The sequence below is a fragment of the Barbatula barbatula genome (genome assembly GCF_947034865.1).
Source record: "Barbatula barbatula genome assembly, chromosome: 8".
NCBI lineage: Eukaryota > Metazoa > Chordata > Actinopteri > Cypriniformes > Nemacheilidae > Barbatula > Barbatula barbatula.
The window spans coordinates 2,924,544-2,947,146 of NC_136771.1; the positions used below are offsets into that span (position 1 = coordinate 2,924,544).

At 36.1% G+C, this 22,603-nt stretch overlaps 3 protein-coding genes across 3 annotated transcripts; all 3 read left to right on the forward strand.

The window, feature by feature from the left end:
- Positions 1-1,099: 1,099 nt before the first annotated feature.
- Positions 1,100-2,910, forward strand: LOC306898010 (uncharacterized protein). The gene is made up of 6 exons (XM_079463212.1): positions 1,100-1,158; positions 1,239-1,481; positions 1,687-1,771; positions 1,864-1,915; positions 1,987-2,064; positions 2,154-2,910. The coding sequence occupies exons 1-6, from the start codon at positions 1,122-1,124 to the stop codon at positions 2,241-2,243; spliced, it is 585 nt and encodes a 194-aa protein (XP_079319338.1). The 5' UTR covers positions 1,100-1,121; the 3' UTR covers positions 2,244-2,910.
- Positions 2,911-3,904: 994 nt separating this feature from the next.
- LOC306897076 (uncharacterized protein) lies at positions 3,905-13,799 on the forward strand. The gene is made up of 19 exons (XM_079461555.1): positions 3,905-3,929; positions 4,633-4,728; positions 4,964-5,308; positions 5,389-5,631; positions 5,713-5,967; positions 6,045-6,308; positions 6,525-6,785; positions 6,946-7,027; positions 7,202-7,241; positions 7,620-7,792; positions 8,167-8,207; positions 10,630-10,695; positions 10,836-11,183; positions 11,264-11,506; positions 11,588-11,848; positions 12,799-12,886; positions 13,011-13,050; positions 13,246-13,418; positions 13,565-13,799. Exons 2-19 carry the CDS (start codon positions 4,668-4,670, stop codon positions 13,623-13,625), a joined length of 3,045 nt encoding a protein of 1,014 aa, XP_079317681.1. The 5' UTR covers positions 3,905-3,929; positions 4,633-4,667; the 3' UTR covers positions 13,626-13,799.
- A 2,944-nt stretch (positions 13,800-16,743) lies between these two features.
- Positions 16,744-20,113, forward strand: LOC306897077 (cell adhesion molecule CEACAM6-like; the record flags this gene model as incomplete). Its single annotated transcript, XM_079461556.1, has 6 exons — positions 16,744-16,783; positions 18,405-18,470; positions 18,736-19,080; positions 19,161-19,403; positions 19,485-19,739; positions 19,818-20,113. The coding sequence occupies 6 exons, from the start codon at positions 16,744-16,746 to the stop codon at positions 20,111-20,113; spliced, it is 1,245 nt and encodes a 414-aa protein (XP_079317682.1).
- Positions 20,114-22,603: the final 2,490 nt, after the last annotated feature.

The following is a 22,603-nucleotide window of genomic DNA, read 5'->3' on the forward strand; positions in this document are numbered from 1 at the left end:
GAGGCGTTGAGGTCGTGTGTTAAACAGAAGAAAGAGGAAGACGTGTTCAAAAGTTATCAGTTAGAAATGGCCATCTGAAAGACTGCAGGTTAGTGCTCTTGGAGACGATCGTATAACTAAAACACGGTAAAAGACAGAAAAACAATCTAATATCTGTTTAATACTGTTGAGTGAGTTTTAACAGGTGTGTTTATAGCACATATATATATATATATATATATATATATATATATATATATTGTTTCTATAGAGATGTCCATCATCATTCCTCCTCCTCCTTTTCATCTGTTCCTTCTGCTCATGATTCCAGGTGAGTCGAGATTGAATTGTAGACTTTTGTTCTTTGAATATGCAGCTTTTAAACCTTGTATCGTGCATGTTCAAAACTTTACGTTGCAGTTGGTTGCAACAGACATATGAACCAATATGTCACCTCCCTTATTAATTTTTTTTGTGGTGAAAGTGTAGTAACCATGTTTTTTGGTGAATTGATAGCTATTGCCAAAATCATGGTTTCACTACAGTTACCATGTGTTTTTACTTTGGATCATTTTCATATGGGCTGATAAATATAATATTCAATAAGAGTTTAAATATAACACACAATGTGTTTCCTTTTGTTATTTTTGATAGCACTTGAGTATTTTCATCAATGGTTTTAATCCATAGCTGTTTCTGAATTCACCCCCATATACGAAATATCATATTCAATAAGAAATATCATATTCAATGAGAGTTAAATATAACACACAATGTGTTTCATTTTGCAATTTTTGATAGCACTTGAGTATATTCATCTATGGTTTTAATCCATAGCTGTGTCTTCAGGAGACCATGATCAGGACTGGGGTATAACTTACAGCCCTTCACACATCTGTGCACTGAAGGGCTCAACAGTGACTATAAACTGCACATATAAATACCCTCGTGGATACAAGATCATACAAGGGTTCTGGACGAAAGTTTCTAGTACATTTTCAGATCTGTCTAAGGACCCTGAATACAGAGATAGGATTAGTAATGTACGATATAAACAGGCGAGCCACGTCGTCAGACTGACTGATGTTAGAGAAACTGATTCAGATGAGTACTATTTCAGTTTAATCGCTGATAAAGATAAAATGACTATTCGTCCTGGAGTGACTCTTGAGATCACAGGTGAGAGTGAAAGAGTGTTTGATGATAATAATGTGATGTGTTGAATGACATGAGGAGGATCAGTGTTGTGTTGTGTTCAGATCTTCAGGTGGAGTCTGAAGGTGAGAGAGTGATGGAGGGACATTCAGTGACTCTGACATGTAAAAGCAGATGCAGTCTGACTGACACACCAACATTCATCTGGTTTAGAAACACACAGACATTAAATGACAGAAACAAGAAACTCATCCTGCCGTCAGTTAGAAGAGAGAATGCAGGAGACTATAGATGTGCTGTACAGGGACACAATCACACATCACCTCCTCGACGTCTCAATGTCATCTGTAAGTTCACTCTAAATTCTTACATTATTCACATATGCCTTTGTTATCACTGATATACTGAATATAATCTCTCAATAGATCCTCCAGATAAACCCTTTAAATGTTTTGTGTGAGTTTATTATAAAACAGTGTAATACATTGCAGTGTGAGTTTCTTTACATATTTTCTCAATGTGGAGAGCAAATCTTGATATTTTCTCTTTCAGTGCATCGTCCTTATTTCCGGCGTCTGTCGGTTGGAATCACAGTGGCGTGTGGAGGATTGTTCATCATCATCATCATATTTATAATGTACGTCAACGTCTTTACTGAGGAAAGTGACAATGTTTTTATTCATAAAGAAATATATATATATATTATTTACATTTTCTTTGATTTAACAGTAAAAGGATGCAGATGAAAAGTAGAACGAGATCTGCTTCTCACGAGTATGAGGTGAGATATTCCACAGGATCCAGACGGAGTCTTGTGAAGCAGCTCTTTAATACACTCTCTGTTCTTTTTAGAACGATGGTTTCGGTAATGACACATATACAGCCCTCGAACTCAACACCAGATCATCTGACCTGTACGACACACTCGCAGTAAGACGGATCAGAAACATTACAATACACAATGAGTAAGACGATCTATAAGAAGAAACATTCTCTCTTTTTTCCTGTTTTTCACACAGACGGTCCATCATGAAGACACACGCTCAACTCCCATTCTGAAGTCTTCTGCGTATGAGAATCTACCAGCACCCGTCCTCAATAGTAGATAATAGGGTAGACTGGGAACTGTTGCTACATGGCTTTTTCCTACGGTCAGGAATGAGCTTTATATTAATGATGCTCATACTGCGTCTGCTCAGTTTGCTCCTCCACCCAAATCAGACATATGTGACCATTCCGCAAAACCAAATTTCAATGTGAAAAAATCTTTTTTTTTTTCTCAGATTTGTTCTCTTTCTGTCTTAACTGTTTGTGTGAACCATTGCATGTTCATATCATTTAAATCAGTGTGTTGTTAGCGTTTAAAATGCATTGCTAGGAAGTGTCAAAGCTGGGGTCTACCTGGAATAGCAATTTCTTTCATGGCTGCCAGTATAGGGACAGTTAGGACAACAGTGATGGAAAAATTGTAATATAAACATGAAAATTGCAATTTTATGGATTAATAAAGAACTCTTTCAATACATTTGAAAGTAGATACTGTCAGACTAGGCAACAATGTAGGCTACATTAAAAACATAGCCTAGTTATTATTAAAACAAAAACATGTTTTTTTACTCATTACCTGGAAATAGGATTTTCCAAGTCAATTTAACTTCACACACACAAAGTTCAGTGCAAAGAACAAGTATTTCTGTAAATTTTTTGCATATTTATATCTTGCCAGTTTATCTTTGTAAAGACCCTATTTGTCCATAAATAAAATAAAGAAATTGCTAAATTATGTTATAGAATATTTGTATTATATTTAACAGGGTGATTAAACGCTGTTTCATGCATTCTGACTTATTTACAATGTTAAACGTGCTGGCTTCTCAAGCTTAAAATGGTTCAACTTTTTTCTTCAATGCGCCCCTAAAAAACAAGAAGAGAGATCTGATCCATCTTCACCCAGATTCCTAACGCAAGTATCGCGGTACTTGCCAACTGCAATGAGACAGAAAAGAAAATATTATATGATAATATTTATATTAGAATGTTATATCAAATATAATCCTGAATGACTTCGCGTAATATTCATTATTAATAACGTTACTATCGTCTGTGAGGTTGGTGGGAGATCGAGTGTCCGCCAGTTTTAAAAGACACTAAATGGTCTAAACAGAATGATGTGTGTGTGACGGGCTGTCAGGCAGAAACAACCGTTTTATTTCTCAAATGGCGATGGTTGCCTTTAGATCTTAACTCCATCCAAAAAATGAAAACTCTGTCATGAATTACTCACCATCAAGATGTTCCAGACATGTATAAATGTCTTTGTTTGGTTGAACACAAAGAAAGATATTTTGGAATAATCTTAGCAACCAACAGTTCTGAAGCACCATTGACTACCATAGTAGGACTTTTTTTGATTCTGTTAAACACAAAAGAAGATATTTTTGAGGAATGTAGGAAAACAAACAATTCTGGGGCACTTTTAACTACCATTTATATTTTTCCTACAATGGCAGTCAATGGTGCTTCAACTGTTGGTTGCTAACATAATTGCAAAATATCTCTCTTTGTGTTCAACCGAATAAAGATATGGATACATGTTTGGAACAACTAGAGGGTGAGTAATTCATTATATAATTTTCATTTTTGGGTGGAGTGTCCCTTTAACTTTCTTGAAAAAAGCAGAAATAACACTTCGGTTGGGAATATGTGTTAATCACGTGATGAGAGGCAGAACTTGTAGACACTTTTAGATTTTACTCATATAGAGTTGGCACTGGAATTGAGTGGTTGTGAAATAGGTAAGAGCAACATTTTAAAGTATTTAAAAATGTATAAACCAAATATATTATGTGTAGTCCGATGTCTAATCTGAAAATGTTATGTTTAATCCGATGTCTAATCTGAATATATTATGTGTAATCTTTGGAAGAAGTTGTCTTTAAATAGTTACAGCATTCAAATGTTTAAACATTAAATATGTTACTGTATACTTGGTGCTGCATTACATCACATTTAAATAAAATTTGTCAGATTTCAGCTTTTTATACAATATGTGTAAAGATAAGAAAGTGAACAGTCAGGGCGGCAGCCATCAGTTTCATTCAGTCATTTTATCATCAAAACGAAATTCATGATCTTTTTCAATGTCGCATGTGACATCTTTTATATACATTTACACAACTGACTCTATTAGTTTTGTCCATAGTGCATTCCGTCCATCCTTGCATTTTATCAGCATGTGCTTTACCTGGATTGAAGCCATGATCTTTGTGTCGCTAGCGCGAAGCTCTACCAGCTGAGCTGCAAGAACACAAACACTGAATAACACCGTATGTTGAATACTTTTGAAAAGTTGACCATGAAACGTTCTTGTGTTACGTGTGTAACGAATATCATGCGTCACTTGATGTATCATGTATCCAGAGGAGAGCAGCTGTTTGCTTTATAATGTTTTGCATAATAATTAAATATTCAAAGTTTTTTACATCATCTATTTTTAAGGTGTCAAGTGAGTGTTTACTGGTTGTGCTGTTGCTATGGTGATGTCATTCAGAAGGGCTTCTCCTCTTCCTCTGATTCTTCTTCTCTTGATTCAAGGTGAGTAACTGATGTCGCATCACTACTTCAGTCGTGTGATCAACACATCTTTATCATCTCTTTAGTATTTGTTCATTATTCATCATTGAGTGTGTGTTTTCTGTCTGTTGTGCAGCAGTTGTTCAGTTCTGCTTTTCTTCAACACTCTCCAACCACCACTGTAAGAAAAATAACTTCAGACTTTTATCAGAACTGGTGTGGTATTCACAGAAACTGCTGATTTTGTCTCTTTCAGGAGTTTACAGTACTGATGGTGGTTGGGGTGTAACTTACAGCTCTTCACACATCTGTGCACTAAAGGACTCAACAGTGACTATAAACTGCACTTATAAATACCCTCCTGGATACAACATCACAGAAGTGTTCTGGACGAAGATTGACAGTTCTGATCCTCCAGATCTGTCTAAGGACTCTGAATACAGGGAGAGGATTCAGTATCTGGGAGATAAACAGCACGACTGCAGCGTCAGACTGACTGATGTGAGAGAGACAGATTCACACGAGTATTATTTCAGATTCATCACTGATAAAACTGAAGGGAAATGGACTGGTCGTCCTGGAGTGATTCTTGATGTCACAGGTGAGAGTGAAAGAGTGTTTGATGATAATAATGTGATGTGTTGAATGACATGAGGAGGATCAGTGTTGTGTTGTGTTCAGATCTTCAGGTGGAGTCTGAAGGTGAGAGAGTGATGGAGGGACATTCAGTGACTCTGACATGTAAAAGCAGATGCAGTCTGACTGACACATCAACATTCATCTGGTTTAGAAACACACAGACATTAAATGACAGAAACAAGAAACTCATCCTGCCGTCAGTTAGAAGAGAGAATGCAGGAGACTATAGATGTGCTGTACAGGGACACGATCTCACATCACCTCCTCGACGTCTCAATGTCATCTGTAAGTTCACTCTCAATTCTTTCATTATTCACTCAGAATGCCTTTGTTATCACTGATATACTGAATATAATCTCTCAATAGATCCTCCAGATAAACCAGTCATCTCCATCAGTTCTTCTGGTGTAATAGTGGAGGGTGATTCAGTGACTCTGAACTGCAGCATTGAATCAAATCCACCTGTTCACAACTACAGCTGGTTTAAAGAAGAAACATCTGTTGGATCTGGAAACATCTACATCATCTCAAACATCAGATCTGATCACAGTGGACAATACAAGTGCAAGACTGAAAATGAACTTGGACAGAACAATTCAACAGTGACTTTAAATGTTTTATGTGAGTTAATGAAACTGTACAATAGTTCAGGTTGAGTTAAACAAATGTTGAACACTGACAATAAAAATGTTTTTCAGATCCTCCAAGGAACGTCACAGCATCCATCAGTTCTTCTGGTGTAATAGTGGAGGGTGATTCAGTGAATCTGACCTGCAGCAGTGAATCAAATCCACCTGTTCACATCTACAGCTGGTTTAAAGAGAATCAAACATCATCTGTTGGATCTGGAAACATCTACATCATCTCAAACATCAGATCTGATCACAGTGGACAATACAAGTGCAAGACTGAAAATGAATATGGAGAGAGAGAATCAGAAGCTGTGATGTTGAATGTGACGTGTAAGCAGCAGTTGTGAAGTTGTGTGTCTGATGCTGTACAGTCATTATCTCAGAAATATCAATTTCAAAGTCTAAGAAAAAGTATTTTCAAAAAACCTTATTGCTGTCTGCACCAGTACTGACCGACAGTATACACAGTACACTTATTCGATCACATTCAATTTAACTTCGTTCGTTTGATTTACAAATCTTTTCAGTCATTTTTATCTGTTGCAGATTCACCACGAAATATTGTGGCATCCATCAGTTCTTCTGGTGTAATAGTGGAGGGTGATTCAGTGAATCTGACCTGCAGCAGTGAATCAAATCCACCTGCAAATATCAGCTGGTTTAAAGAGAATCAAACATCATCTGTTGGATCAGGACAGATGTTCAGCATCAGTAACTTTAATTCGAGTCTCAGTGGATGGTTTTACTGTGTGGCTCAGAATGAAGTTGGATCTCAGAGGTCAGCTGCTGTTTCACTCACTGTTAAAGGTGAGAATGTTTGAGAATTGTTTTAGAATCAACCCTATGACTTTGTTTTAAAACAGTCTAATATTTAAAGGCAGATGGATTTATGTGGCGTAAAGATTACGGTAAATGAAACATCAGCATTATTTTGCTTCATAACATCTGGCCATGTTTCATGTTGTAGGAGGAAATGTTTTGTATGTGGTTGCTGGAGTTGCGGCTGGATGTGGAGGTTTAATCTTCATTCTCATCGTTGTGTTTGTGTGGTGAGTTTATTCTGCCTGTAACATACACAAAACTGTCACAAAATACCCTGTAATTTTACAAAATTGTGTATTTGTGTTTGTCTTGTATACAATAGTGTACAACTCCCTGGTGCCAAACTTAAATGCTGTACTAATCGGAATACGAGTAAATGTTTATATAATTCTGTATTTCAGGAGGTGCAAACACAGACCTGATGACATCAGACACAAGCAGGTAAATATTAAACACTAAACTGACCGCAGATCAGTAGAGATTCACTGAAGAATACCTCTAGAATGTGGACATTCATACTTCATGATTTCTGTTTTTCAGTGAGTTTAACTGTAGTTATAGTTACAGTAGTTTTAGATATTTTTGACTGCTAATGTTAAAGCATTAACTGGGATAATAAACTGTGTTTCATGTGAAAACATCTCTGAGATTTCTTGTCTGTTTTATTGTCTCTTCTATGTGTATTTATTCAACTTTTTACTTATTTATTTATTTTATGCATTATTGCACCTTCTACAAAACACCAAGTTTATTTTAAATATATAAGTTTATATTATTATTGCAGGTTATTGTTTAGTTTTTTGTTTTCTCTCATTGCAGGATAATATATATGCCGCTGTAACAAAGAGAGTTTCAGAGACTGAATCCAGAGATCCAGAAGAGATTCATTACGCAACCGTCCGTTTTCTCCGAGTTAAAGACATGAGGACATCAGAAGAGACTGAAGACGTCTATGAGAATTCTGCAGTTCAACAGCTTGATGCGTCTGAGAGGTGAATAATATTCACATATTCATAAAATAATAAAATGTTTAATGTTGGACCAGCATCTACAATTCTTATGAATTTGTACTTTGTGAATCATACAAAAACTTATGATTACCATAAAAAAGCAAGACTGAAGCCCCACCCCTAACCCCGCCCCTAAACTTAACGTCACTGGTGTGTAAGCAAATCGAACTAAAATGTACGAATGAATTAATACGAAATAGCCCAAATTAGACACATCGCAACATTGTTCGTTTTTGTCGTGAGATTGTGTTGGGATCTATAAAGTGCACACTTGGACATATGTTCTTCTGCTTTAATGCTGCTTGTAGTTGTTTTGTGTCTGTTTATCTAACATCTCTAATGTGTTTATTTCACAGATCTGATGTTCCAATGATGGAGGATCAGTCTGTGATTTACAGTACAGTCAAATGCAGATGATCTGGATCTTTGGACCCAGGAAGAAACTTGATGATTTTGTTTTTGGCTTAGTTTAGTTTTCTAAAAGCTCAAAGATTGTTTTTGTCACATTTCCCTTTTGAAAAAAAGGCATGTTTGAAGCATGTTAGCTGGTTTGACTTTGTCCTGAGCAGGAGCTATAGTTGCTTAGGACCATGGATCAGCACATGACCAGCTCAAAACAGCTACCATGCTTCCAACATACATAACCAGCATATGCTTTTCTTCAACAGATTTGCTCTGTGTCTGAACTTCTGATAATAACTTGTGATAATGTTAAAATTTTTGCACTTTTTATTCTGTTATTTACTGTTTTGGTGCTTTAAAACTAAGCTTTGCACTCTTTTTGAAGGCAACTTGCAAACTAACTTTATTTTATTTAACTTATAGAGCTGATTTTTTTACTTATAAATAATAATATTTGTAAAATAGATTTTTAATTAAGATTTTAATCCTATCAATTAAAACATCAGCATTGAAAGTATCAATACCTTAAGTGTGATCATATCAATACTTTGTGCATTATGTTTTTGAATGTACAAGCAATTTTGTGCTATAGGCCTATGTCAAGCAGCAAGGTTCATCTATATGAAATCAAAGTTTGACAGTATGTGTTGTTTAAGGAGGCTAACACCAACTATTACATCCAGGATCTATATTAAGTGTGTGGTCTCAGTGGTCAGCTTGATCAAATGTAAGCCTACTGACAAAAAACAATTCCCAAACACTTCAAATATAAGCACAAACGTTGTTGGCCTGACTACATCTGGCCTGGAAAGTTTAAAATAGTTCGAAAGGCTTTCACTTATTGTCTGACATGATGGTAAGAAGTTTAGCATGCTAACACATTTTTCAATGAAGCTAGCTTGTTTTGACACAAAAATATCAAGTTTTAGCCTGATGATTAAAACACGTTAATACGTCGTCACACAAACCTAGCATATGGAAGCACACGGATAACATGTATAACATGATGTTAACATGGTTAAACATACAGCTATCACGTGTCGTATCAATAACATCTGCGAAAATGTTTGTAGGCATCGTTGAAATCATTATGAATAGCTAAATACAAAAATAGCTCTCTGCCCTTTTAAGTTCTTAACTCTTTATTAACTATTTTAGTTTGATATAGAAATTGTAGATTTTAAAGATGTTCAGATGGGATTTTAGAATAGGATTTGTCAACATAATAAAAAGTGAACGATTGTAAGTGGAAACTGCATTTAAAATCCTTTTCTCAGGCCAAACCCAGTGAGGTTGAAACCTCAGATATGAGGTAGATACGTGCAAGTAATCTCTCTCTCTTTCTCTCTCTCTCGTGTAAATATAAATAAGAGGTAGTAAAGAGATAAGACTAATGCAACATTTACAGTGACTGACAGACGAAGAGGAAGTTTGGTGAAAAGTTTTAGAGAAGAAGAGAGGAAGTGGTCTACCCTCCGTGTCTTTCCCCCTCCAAATTTTAATAAGTGCAATAATAAAGAAGTATTTTAAAGTTAAACGTATTAATATGTTTTTTTACATTACCCTGCTTGGAGAAAGAAAATTGGTTTGCAAGATGGTTTGCAGGTCTCAGCTGGTTCAGGCTCATTTACAGTAGACCACTTGAGTGCCGTTGACACAGTGTTAACCACAACTGTTCAAAAAGTGGAAACCACTGTGATGCTTCAAACTCCATCATTTCTACTGAAGTCTGCCAGAAGCATGTGAAGGTAAGAGCAGCTTTCTTTTTCATCATTATCCTCTATGTTCTGTTTCAAAAAGGTTGATGCTGTGTGACTTTTCATCATATCAGAACTGATCAGAATGTGGCAACAAGCTTTAAATGACTTTAAATAATGTCACGTTACTTGTTTTTTTTATGTCTCTAAAGACACAGGTCAACGAAGTGAATTTCACACATGAGAACGTTCTTAGTTGTACACTGTAAAAAATGTGGGTCTTGTTAACCCAATGAAGGAGAAAATATGGACAAACCCAACCATTGGTTTAAATGAACTATATTTTCTGCAACTATGACACAACCCTGCATTTTGTAGACTGTACATGACACTACATGAAGATTTCGTAACAAGTTCTCATGCAAATAAATTTTCTTATAAGAAGTGATAAAACTGAAACATAGATTATAAATACTGGCATTAATTCAAGACTTTTCTCTGGAAATACTAAGCAAACAATTTTAACTAAATGTTTCTTTGGTCTTTGTAAACAAAGTTTGAAAATGTTTTTTATTATTATTATTACATATGAAATATAAAGATCATAATTTTCTTGTGCAGTGTGAATATAGTGTGAGCTATACTGTGACACTTTAATTAAACCAACAAACCATATGATTAAGTCTTGAGCTGAAACGCTTCATCGTGTGTTGAATGTAGGTGTGGCTGTGGTGATGTTAATCATAATGGCTCCTCCCCATCTGATCTTTTTCCTGATGATTCACGGTGAGTCGCTGATATGATTATACATTCATTATTATAACAAACCTTAAGTTTAGAATTTATCAGTGTTTTACTGTAGTGTAGCACTGTTTTATTTGCAAAAAGCTTTTGTTAAGGTAATTATTGTGTTTTGTATGTTTCAGGAGTTTGCAGTAATTATGATATTGGTTGGCATGTGACTTACAGCTCTTCACACATCTGTGCACTAAAGGACTCAACGGTGATTATAAACTGCACTTATAAATACCCTCCTGGATACAAGATCACAGAAGTGCTCTGGACGAAAGTTGACAGTTCTGAAGCTCCAGATCTGTCTAAGGACTCTGAATACAGTGAGAGGATTCAGTATCTGGGAGATAAACAGCACGCTTGCAGTGTCAGACTGAAGGATGTGAGAGAGACAGATTCACACAAGTATTATTTCAGATTCATCACTGATAAAACTAAAGGGAAATGGATTGGTAAACCTGGAGTGACTCTTGATGTCACAGGTGAGAGTGAAAGAGTGTTTGATGATAATAATGTGATGTGTTGAATGACATGAGGAGGATCAGTGTTGTGTTGTGTTCAGATCTTCAGGTGGAGTCTGAAGGTGAGAGAGTGATGGAGGGACATTCAGTGACTCTGACATGTAAAAGCAGATGCAGTCTGACTGACACATCAACATTCATCTGGTTTAGAAACACACAGACATTAAATGACAGAAACAAGAAACTCATCCTGCCGTCAGTTAGAAGAGAGAATGCAGGAGACTATAGATGTGCTGTACAGGGACACAGTCTCACATCACCTCCTCGACGTCTCAATGTCATCTGTAAGTTCACTCTCAATTCTTTCATTATTCACTCAGAATGCCTTTGTTATCACTGATATACTGAATATAATCTCTCAATAGATCCTCCAGATAAACCAGTCATCTCCATCAGTCCTTCTGGTGTAATAGTGGAGGGTGATTCAGTGAATCTGACCTGCAGAAGTGAATCAAATCCACCTGCAAATATCAGCTGGTTTAAAGAGAATCAAACATCATCTGTGGGATCTGGACAGATGTTCAGCATCAGTAACTTTAATTCGAGTCTCAGTGGATGGTTTTACTGTATTGCTCAGAATGAAGTTGGATCTCAGAGATCAGCTGCTGTTCCACTCACTGTTAAAGGTTGGAAACAGTCTTTATATTCAGTCAAACACCGCAGCGCAAACATGATTAGACAGAAATATAGCTGCAAGCCACAATATGGGGTAAAGGTGCAGAAACAGCAATGCCAAAAGACTGAGAATGATAGAAATAGAAAAATAACTCAAGATCAAGAGTTCATATATAAATGCATCACATATAAATACCGTAAATGCATTAGTTTGAATTTTGACTGAACATGTTGAGCTGCCTATATAGGTTTCGGTCATTCTGAAATTTAATGGGAAAGGTAGCTTGTATGTAAGATTATTAGAGTTTGGTCCGACCAAATTTGTAAATAAAGTAAAAAACAAATATTTTATATGTTTAAATGTTGAAATAAGCATAAAACAGGACATATAATGATGTAGAAAATAACTTTAGGAACAAAAGTTATAAGTGTTTTGGTATAGTCATTCCGCTTCATGTGTGGACATACAGTGAACATTGTAAACAGCTTGACCCAAGATTATGAGATTTTGATGAACATCTCCAAATTTAGCTTTGACATGAGGCTGATAAAGAATAACAAGTTTTGTCTCTTATATTTCGAACAATGGCTAAAACTAAAAATTTTCAAAATGGCCGTTACTGTAATGGGCGGAGTCTTAATGTAGATATGGAATGTGATGGCACGATAGGTCAAAAGTTTTGATTTGAAAAGTGAATTTTTGAACTGGTGGTGGCGCTATAGAGTCCTAAGAAACCTTAAAATTGGTCTGATGACTATTGAGGATTACTAAAGTTCCTCATTTTTCTACGTATGGTTCTACAGTCTCTCATAGTCTGCCTCATCTCTCTTGACCCATCATGACATGTACATTTATTACAAAATGTTACGTCAGCTCCATGTTCATTTATTTAAGCCAGACGGACTAAAGAGAAGAATTAAACAACACCTTTACCAAACTAAACATCTTTTCATGTTGTAGGAGGAAATGACAGAGTTCTGTATGTGGTTGCTGGGGTCGCAGCTTTATGTGGAGGTTTAATCTTCATTCTCATCGTTGTGTTTGTCTGGTGAGTTTATTCTGTCTGTGAGACACAGAAGCGCTTCATGATCCATGTCTTATATCTGGACCATCAAAAATGACTGCATATCAAACTGAATTCATGTCAATGTTTATATAATTCTGTTTCACAGGAAGAGCAAACACAGACTTGATGACATCAGACACAAGCAGGTAAACATTCAACACTAAACTGACCGCAGATCAGTAGAGATTCACTGAAGAATCCTTTTGAAAGTCATATAAAGTGATTGTGAGTTTAACTGTGCTCGAGTGCAGATCTACCGCATATCTGAACTGCGTATATTCTTCAATAAAACATGTTTGTCTTATATTATTATTACAGGCTGTAGTTTTCTCTCATTGTAGGATGATATTTATTCAACTGTAACAGCGAAAGTCTCAGAGACTGAATCCAGAGATCCTGAAGAGATCCATTACGCTACTGTCCATCATCTGAGAGTCAAAGACATGAAGACATCAGAAGAGACTGAAGACGTCTATGAGAATTCAACAGTTCAACAGCACGATGCGGCTGAGAGGTGAATAATATTCACATATTCATAAAATAATAAAATACATAGAATTAAGACATTTCTTATAAAGTGCAAATATATTCTTCTGCTTTAATGCTGCTTGTAGTTGTCATGTCTGTTTATCTCATATGTCTCATGTATTTATTTCACAGATCTGATGTTCAAATGATGGAGGATCAATCCGTGATTTATAGTTTTGTTAAAGACAAATGATCTGGAGTTTTGCAGCCAAGAAAAATCCTTGTTGGTCTTTTGTGGATCAAAATCTTTACAAAAGTTTATGGTAAAAATGAATGTGAAAATCACTGCCATAATCCTGAATGTGCTCTATACTGTAACGGTGCCTTTATCATGTCTGCAATGTGACAATTTTTAAATGCAGTAAAATAATAAAACTAGAAATAATCTTTAAAATTAGATTATATTTTGTACAGTGAGAACAGCACAAGCTTTAATGGTCAGCTGGTGTTATTTCCAGTGTGATAGTCTTGATGAAGTTAACCAATATAACAATAAGGATTTTGAGATAATGCATCCTGACAAACATCTTTATTGAATTGTTAGCTTATCGGGACTCTCTGGTGGAAGAGATGTTGTATCTCAACGGGAAGTGAATGAGTGTAAATGAGTCTGCTAGTATAATATGTGCACGGAGACCTCTAGTGGCTAAACTAAATAAGGCCCTGGATGTGATGTCATGCTGACACACGTGGGTCAGTTGTGGAGGCAAATAAGATCAACTTTTAAACGACTCATTTCCTCTTTCTCATGTGTGTCACACAATCGCACTTTGTGGTGAAGTTCAAGGCATTGTAGGCCTCTCTCTCTCTCTCCTTTCTCTTCGCACATAAGAGTATAAATACTAATAAGAGATAGAAATGAACATGTTTACAGTCACTGACAGAAGAGGAAATTCTGCTTAAAGCTTTGGCAATCAATTGAGGAAGCAGCAACACTTTGTCTAGACTCAGCCTCAGATGTCAAGCTCACGATCCGATGGCTGATGCATTTGGCACACATTTTTGGAAGCACTTCGAAGTTGTCATCTGATTGGTTAAATTTCACAGGATTTCCGGTTTATGTGCTTGTCGCGTTCTTTAACGGACCGACTGGAAACAACACAAAGCCATCTGATCTTAGAAGTAGGCTGTCGTGTTTACAACAGTTGCAATAAGAATTCATCATGATCGACTAAACGTATGCAAGGTTCACGGTATAAACTCATTATCATTTTGTTGCTATTAACTTTTGACACGTTCGTGAATATAAACCGGTCTGTTACTGCGGGGACATTTCCACACCTCTTTACCTGTTAGAAACATGGCCTGTGGGGCGGGCCTTGGCCAAAGAAAGCGGCGATAAGGCCGCGCGAGACTACACTTTGTGAGTCTGCATGAGCTTAAACAAATAACATGAAGTATTTTAGAATGACATTTTTTACCAGTAAAATGACACAAACAGTTCTGTGTGAAAAACAAGACATCTTTAAGCATTCCAAGATGGTTTGCAGGTCTATACTGGTTTAAGCGGATTGAACTGATGTTCAGCTGCTCTCCTGGTTCTTAAATGGATGTCGCACAAGTTCACATTTGTTCAGTGGACTGCTTTTGAGATACAGCAAATGAAATATAATCACCGGTGAAAGCATTTTACAATGTTTAGTTTAAACACCAGTGATGCTTCAAGCTCCATCAGTTCTGTAGATGACTGCTTGAAGAGAATGTGAAGGTAAGAACGGCATTTATAATCATCAAAGAACAAGAGTTCAGAGACGTGACACATTTACAGTCACTGGCAGAAGTTCTGTAAAAACACTTGAAGATGAAGAGCGGCAGCAACAATACCGTTTGAATTTACATTAAATATATTGGATTATTGTTATTATGAAGTATTTTCAAATTAAAGTTAATGATTAAACAAGTTTGGAACATTTGAATTGAAAATGTCTGAAAGAACATCCTAGCTAACATCAAATGGCTGCGAGTTTTTTCTGGCGTCCGGCTGCTCTCCTGGATCTGAAATAGATGTTGTGCATATTTACATTTGTTTGACTCGTCTTTAAACGTATTCACCAGTGCACATGATGTGAAATATCAACTCAAATGTTGAGCAGCATTAACATATCATCTAAATATAGTTTTGTGTTAACCGCAAGCCTTCAGATATTAAAACTCCAGTGATGCTGCAAACTCTAACATTTCTACAGTCTTTGAAGGTAAGAGCAGCATTTATCATCGCTTCACATGTGTTGAATGTTAAGTTTGTTCATAAGACTAGTAGGTTTATAATGTTTTTTTCTGATTATACCTGAGCTGTTGATAATTGTTAAAATTGAAATGTTATTGTCATGAACGTGGGGTGAGACACGGACAGAGGACCCAAGCGCAGACAGCGGGAGGGGTTAACAGATAATTTAATAAATATTAAAACAAAGCCCCACGTGCGAGTAAAATAACAGAAAATGGATACATGACGAAGCCTAACTACACTATACAAAGACTTAAAATAAACTCAAAACAAGAACTACAACTACACTGAACTAGACTTGACAAGACACATGGACTCACCACACAACCACAATGAACCAACACAAGATAGAAGACACAAGGGCATTACATAAGGGCGCAAATCAAGAGGGAAACAGGTGTAGGGCATTAATCAATAACGAGGGTAACGAAAGGATGGGAACAAAGACGAGACCGGAGAGAGAGAGTATGGAAGGCCATAAGAACAATAATTGCCTCTCTCCACATTAAACATGAGGTTCTGTCATGATCCTGCCACTAAACCAAGAGAAACATGACATGATGTAGAAGAATCATGACAGTTATATTACGTTTTTTTTCACAAAGACGCCACAGAAACGTTCATGTTTTATTTACCAAACAACTTGTAAAGGAATCATTTCTTGTAGCTTTGCTGAAGTCTGCTGAAGATCTTTTAACTACAAATAACCTGATGTTCAATCGAACGATTCTGTGTGTGTTTAAAGTTCTTTAGTTTGACTGAATCGTTGTTTTTAAGAGTGTAAGTGATCTCTTTGAGCAATGTGTTTGGTCGAGGTCGCAGGTATAACACTTTCCAATGAAAACTTTATTTCTGAAGGTTTTTTAAATGTTCCACTAACAGTTAATGATTTCATACCAATGTTTAAATCATGTTTTTGGAACGTTTAGCCATGACGTATAGTTGATTTGTTAACATGAAATTTTTGATAATAAAGTGAGAAATAACTGAGATGAAGTATTGGGATGAAAATCAAACGATCACTCTCATGATGCGCTCTCATCATGTGTTGAATGTAGGTGTGGCTTCTGTGATGTCAATAACAATGGCTCCTCCCCCTCTGATCTTTCTCCTCATGATTCATGGTGAGTCACTGATGTTATGTCTTCATATTCATTATCATTCCGTTTCTTATAAAAGCACGCTTTTATCATTTGATTCATTATTAAATTGTGTCTGTTAAGACAGTATAGTTCTGTCTCAAATGTTAAATGATCATTAACTTAAACACCCTTCACATATAAACACAGAAAGGTTAAACACTTGATATTTTTTTATCAGAATCGGTTCTGCATTTGTAGAGAACAAACAGAAACTATAAACGCATCCTGCGGTCAGTTAGAAAAGAGAATGCAGGTGATCAACAGCCTCCAGTTCTTGTGATAAAACTTATATTCATCATTTTGTTCATAGTGCAGCCCTTAAGAACTCTGGTCATATATTTTATATCTTTAGATCGTCCAATTCCTGTAATCTAGTTCCAAGTTGATAGTTCTACTTCCTGTCTCCAATGGTCACTGTCGCTAAGCTACCATTGAAATGAATGAGATCATGTTGCTCTGTCGCTGGCGGTGTGATCTGGGAGTAACAACCTCATAGCAAGAGACTGGTGACACACAGACACCTTAAAGTTCACCTGTAAAATGTAAAAACAGATCAACAATGACGCTCAGAACTGCTCCGTCACACAACTAATATTACAACATCATATCTTAGTTTTAACAAACAGAAAAACAATGTTCCTCACATACTGATCCGAATCTTAGCAACTTCCTTGGAGGTGAATTTTACTTTACCAACGTCTCTGCTAGAAAGTATCTCCACAGATATCTATGAGGATCTCCGCTAAAAGCTTTAGTACCGCGGGCACGAAGTCAATGTAAAATAAACTTTTTTACTATTTCATGAACTTATTTAAATAATTAAACAATTGGTTTCTTAAATGTCCTTTCTGAAAAAAAACCCATCTTTAATGCCGATGATGGTTTGCAGGTCTTATTTGGTCATTTTTCTGCTCTCCTGGATCTTATCGGTCACATCTTTACATTTCTTCCGCAATGCAGATCAGGTCACATATCACAACCAAAAACATTGAGCACTTTAAACACTTCATCTAAAAATACACGTTGTGTTAACCACAAGTGAACAGAAGCTCAAACCTGTAGTGATGCTTTAAGCTCCTCCATCATGTACTGATGTCTCAGAGTCTGTGAAGAGCGTGTGAAGGTAAGAACAGCATTTATCATCCCGCTTTCATTCATTTCATTTTCAAAGATTTACACTCTTAAAGTTTTTTCGCTACAAAAACAAATTTTCTTTAGTTAGAAAAAGATAATTTTTATGAAATAACTAAAGAGTGTTATTTACTTGTGTCTGGTATCTCAGAGGCCGCAGATTTTCACGTTAACATTCTCTGTAAAATTACAAACCATAACAAGAGCATCTAAACTTTTCCGAAACTTTCTTGTGGCAGCAGACACGCATGACACGACTATATAAACACGACTCTATATAAAGAATATAGAGTTCTAGCATTGATGTAGATAGCCCTGTGTGAGATAACCAGGAGAACATCTGACAAACATAAGAGTGCCGTGTGAATGTAGCTGCAGATGTTGAGATGTTTCAGTGATGTTTTATTAGAAACAAACAAACTAAATGAAGAAAAGAGTTGAGCTGAAACACTTCATTGTGTGTTGAATGTAGGTGTGGCTATCGTGATGTCAATCATAATGACTCCTCCCCCTCTGATCTTTCTCCTCATGTTTCACGGTGAGTCACTGATGTTATACATTTATTATTCAAACAAACTTTTAATTCTGTTTTCTATAAAACACTTAATTTAATAAAGATTCATTATTTTGTTGTTTCTGTTCAGACTTAAGATTTAAGACTCAACTGTTAAATGATCTTTAGCATAAACACCCTTCACATACAAATGATAGAAAAAGGTTAAACACTTTAGACATTCATCAGAATCAGTTCTGCATTTGTAGAAGCTTTTGTTAATGTATTCATTGTGTTTTGTGTGTTTCAGGAGTTTATAGTGCTGATGGTGGTTGGGGTGTAACTTACAGCTCTTCACACATCTGTGCACTAAAGGGCTCAACAGTGACTATAAAGTGCACTTATAAATACCCTCCTGGATACAAGATCACAGAAGTGTTCTGGATGAAGGTTGACAGTTCTGAAGCTCCAGATCTGTCTAAGGACTCTGAATACAGTGAGAGGATTCAGTATCTGGGAGATAAACAGCACGACTGCAGCGTCAGACTGACTGATGTGAGAGAGAGAGATTCACACGAGTATTATTTCAGATTCATCACTTATAGACCTGAAGGGAAATGGACTGGTAAACCTGGAGTGACTCTTGAGATCACAGGTGAGAGTGAAAGAGTGTTTGATGATAATAATGTGATGTGTTGAATGACATGAGGAGGATCAGTGTTGTGTTGTGTTCAGATCTTCAGGTGGAGTCTGAAGGTGAGAGAGTGATGGAGGGACATTCAGTGACTCTGACATGTAAAAGCAGATGCAGTCTGACTGACACATCAACATTCATCTGGTTTAGAAACACACAGACATTAAATGACAGAAACAAGAAACTCATCCTGCCGTCAGTTAGAAGAGAGAATGCAGGAGACTATAGATGTGCTGTACAGGGACACAGTCTCACATCACCTCCTCGACGTCTCAATGTCATCTGTAAGTTCACTCTCAATTCTTTCATTATTCACTCAGAATGCCTTTGTTATCACTGATATACTGAATATAATCTCTCAATAGATCCTCCAGATAAACCAGTCATCTCCATCAGTTCTTCTGGTGTAATAGTGGAGGGTAATTCACTGACTCTGAACTGTAGCAGTGAATCAAATCCACCTGTTCACAACTACAGCTGGTTTAAAGAAGAAACATCTGTTGGATCTGGAAACATCTACATCATCTCAAACATCAGATCTGATCACAGTGGACAATACAAGTGCAAGACTGAAAATGAACTTGGACAGAACAATTCAACAGTGACTTTAAATGTTTTATGTGAGTTAATGAAACTGTACAATAGTTCAGGTTGAGTTAAACAAATGTTGAACACTGACAATAAAAAATGTTTTTCAGATCCTCCAAGGAACGTCACAGCATCCATCAGTTCTTCTGGTGTAATAGTGGAGGGTGATTCAGTGAATCTGACCTGCAGCAGTGAATCAAATCCACCTGTTGACATCTACAGCTGGTTTAAAGAGACTCAAACATCATCTGTTGGATCTGGACAGATGTTCAGCATCAGTAACTTTAATTCACGTCTCAGTGGATGGTTTTACTGTGTGGCTCAGAATGAAGTTGGATCTCAAAGATCAGATGCTGTTTCACTCAGTTTAAAAGAGAGAATCGGTGATTCAATGTTTTTCCATTAAATTCTCTGTAAACTTTTTTCTCTTTAAAATCTTTTATTATGGGAAATGTGCCACATTTACATCACAGAGCGTTCTAGACACAACTTATGTCTTTGGTTTTAATAGAGCTGCATGTTCTGTTTTTTAGTGGGTTAAAAATAGATGGTTAAATATACATCAGCATTACTTTAACTTGATAACATCTGGCCATGTTTCATGTTAGGAGGAAATGTTCTGTATGTGGTTGCTGGAGTTGCGGCTGGATGTGGAGGTTTAATCTTCATTCTCGTCATTGTGTTTGTGTGGTGAGTTTATTCACAAAGTTATCACAACAGAACCGACTTGATCTATTGACCTTTGCTGAAAACAAACAGCTAACTGAGGTTCGTCTCGGTTTTCGTTTCTCTAAACAACAGCAGAAAAAATGATTTTACAAAAATGTGTACATATAGATGTTAATGTTTAAAATATGTTTTGTATACAGATATACTTTAATCTCCCTGTATCAATATGCTGTACACAATATGCTGAATTTAATTCTGTTCATTTACAGGAAGTGCAAACACAAGCCTGATGACATCAGACAAAAGCAGGTAAACAATATATTTTAAAAAGACTATAGCACCAGAAACAACCTGTCTGTTGCCATTTCATTTTTATTTAAGGGTTTTGATTTGATGTTTTATATCACTAGTCGAACTGATTTGTAGCCACTTTTATTCTATTTTTGTTAGTTGGGATATGATGATTAATTCGTTTTTTTTGTGTGTATAGTTTATATCTGTGTCATTTGTCTTAAAAAAAAAATCCCCTCATGAGCTTAGTTTTCTCTCATTGCAGGATAATATTTATTCAACTGTAACAGCAAAAGTCTCCGAGACTGAATCCAGAGATCCAGAAGAGATCCAGTACGCATCTGTCCATCATCTGAGAGTTAAAGACATGAAGACATCAGAAGAGACTGAAGAACAGCACGATGCATCGGAGAGGTGAATGATATTCACACATTCATAAAATAATAAAACACAAAGAGTTTAAAAAGCATCAACGCACCCTTACAAATGTATATTCAACTCCATTGTTGCTTGAATCGTAGTATTGTGTTTGTTTATCTCATATGTTTTATGTATTTATTTCACAGATCTGATGTTCAACCAATGGAGGATCAGCCTGTGCTTTACAGTACAGTCAAATGCAGATGATCTGGATCTGTGGACTCAGGAAAAAAACATGTTGGTTTTGTTTTTAGCTTTTAGTTTAGTTTACTGGAAGCTTTTCAAAACCTTTTTTAAAAGGAAATTCAGTTTTTTTTGTCACATTTGCTCTGTGTATGATAACTTCTGCTTATAACTTGTGATAATGTCTGTAATGTTTGGTTCTTTTTACTCCGGTTTTGTTACATTAGTTATTTACTATTTTGGTGCTTTTAGAAACGCTTTTTCTGCACTTTTTAAATTTAACCTATAGAGCTGATTTTATTTAGTGCTAAATAATGTTTTTTTAATAGAATAATGGTTTTAATCCTCTCAATAAAAACATCAGTATTGAAAGTATCAATACCTGAAGTCTGATCTTATCATTGCTCTTGTGAATTATGTTTCGGATGTGGTGGCATGTTGTGATCATGGAAAAAATCCAATTTTTGTCATTTGTTAAGCAACAAGGTCGACCTATACTGTACAACATATACGTTCAATGGTTTGTGTTTACGGAGGCTAACACTACATGATAACAGCCAAGATCTATATTTAGTGTGTGGTCTCAGGGGTCAGCGTGATAACGTGTTCACACAATTCACGCAAATAATACTTACAATTTAAGGACAAGTGTAGTTGGCCTGACTACATTTGGCCTGGAAAGTTTAAAATAGTTTAAAATGCTTTCGCTTGTTGTCTAACATGATGGTAAGCAGTTTAGCATACTAACACATTTTATCACATTTTTTTATGTTTTGACACAAAATTATCAAGTTTTAGCCTGATGATTAAAACACGTTAATACATCGTCACACAAACCTAGCATATGGAAGCACACGGATAACATGTTTAACATGATGTTAACATGGTTAAACATACAGCTATCACGTGTCGTATCAATAACATCTGCGAAAATGTTTGAAGGCATCGTTGAAATCATGATGAATAAATTTAGCCTGTCAGGACTTACACTTGAAAAATAGCTCTCTGTCCTTCTAAGTTCTTAGCTCTTTAATAACTAGTTTGACATAGTTTGATATAGAAATTTTAGTTTTTAAAGACGTTCAGATGGGATTTTAGAATAGGATTTGTCAACATAATAAAAAATGGACGATTGTAAGTGGAAACTGTATTTTGTCCTCTGAGCCCTCTGGTGACTAAACTGAGAATAATGAGATTTTGTCCGTATCCTTTTCTCACACCAAACAGTGAGGTTGGAACCTCGGATATGAGGAGGTAGATATGTGCAAGTCATCTTTTGAGGCAAAGCAATAGATACGTTTTAGAGGCTAATTTGCTCTTTCTCATCGGTGTC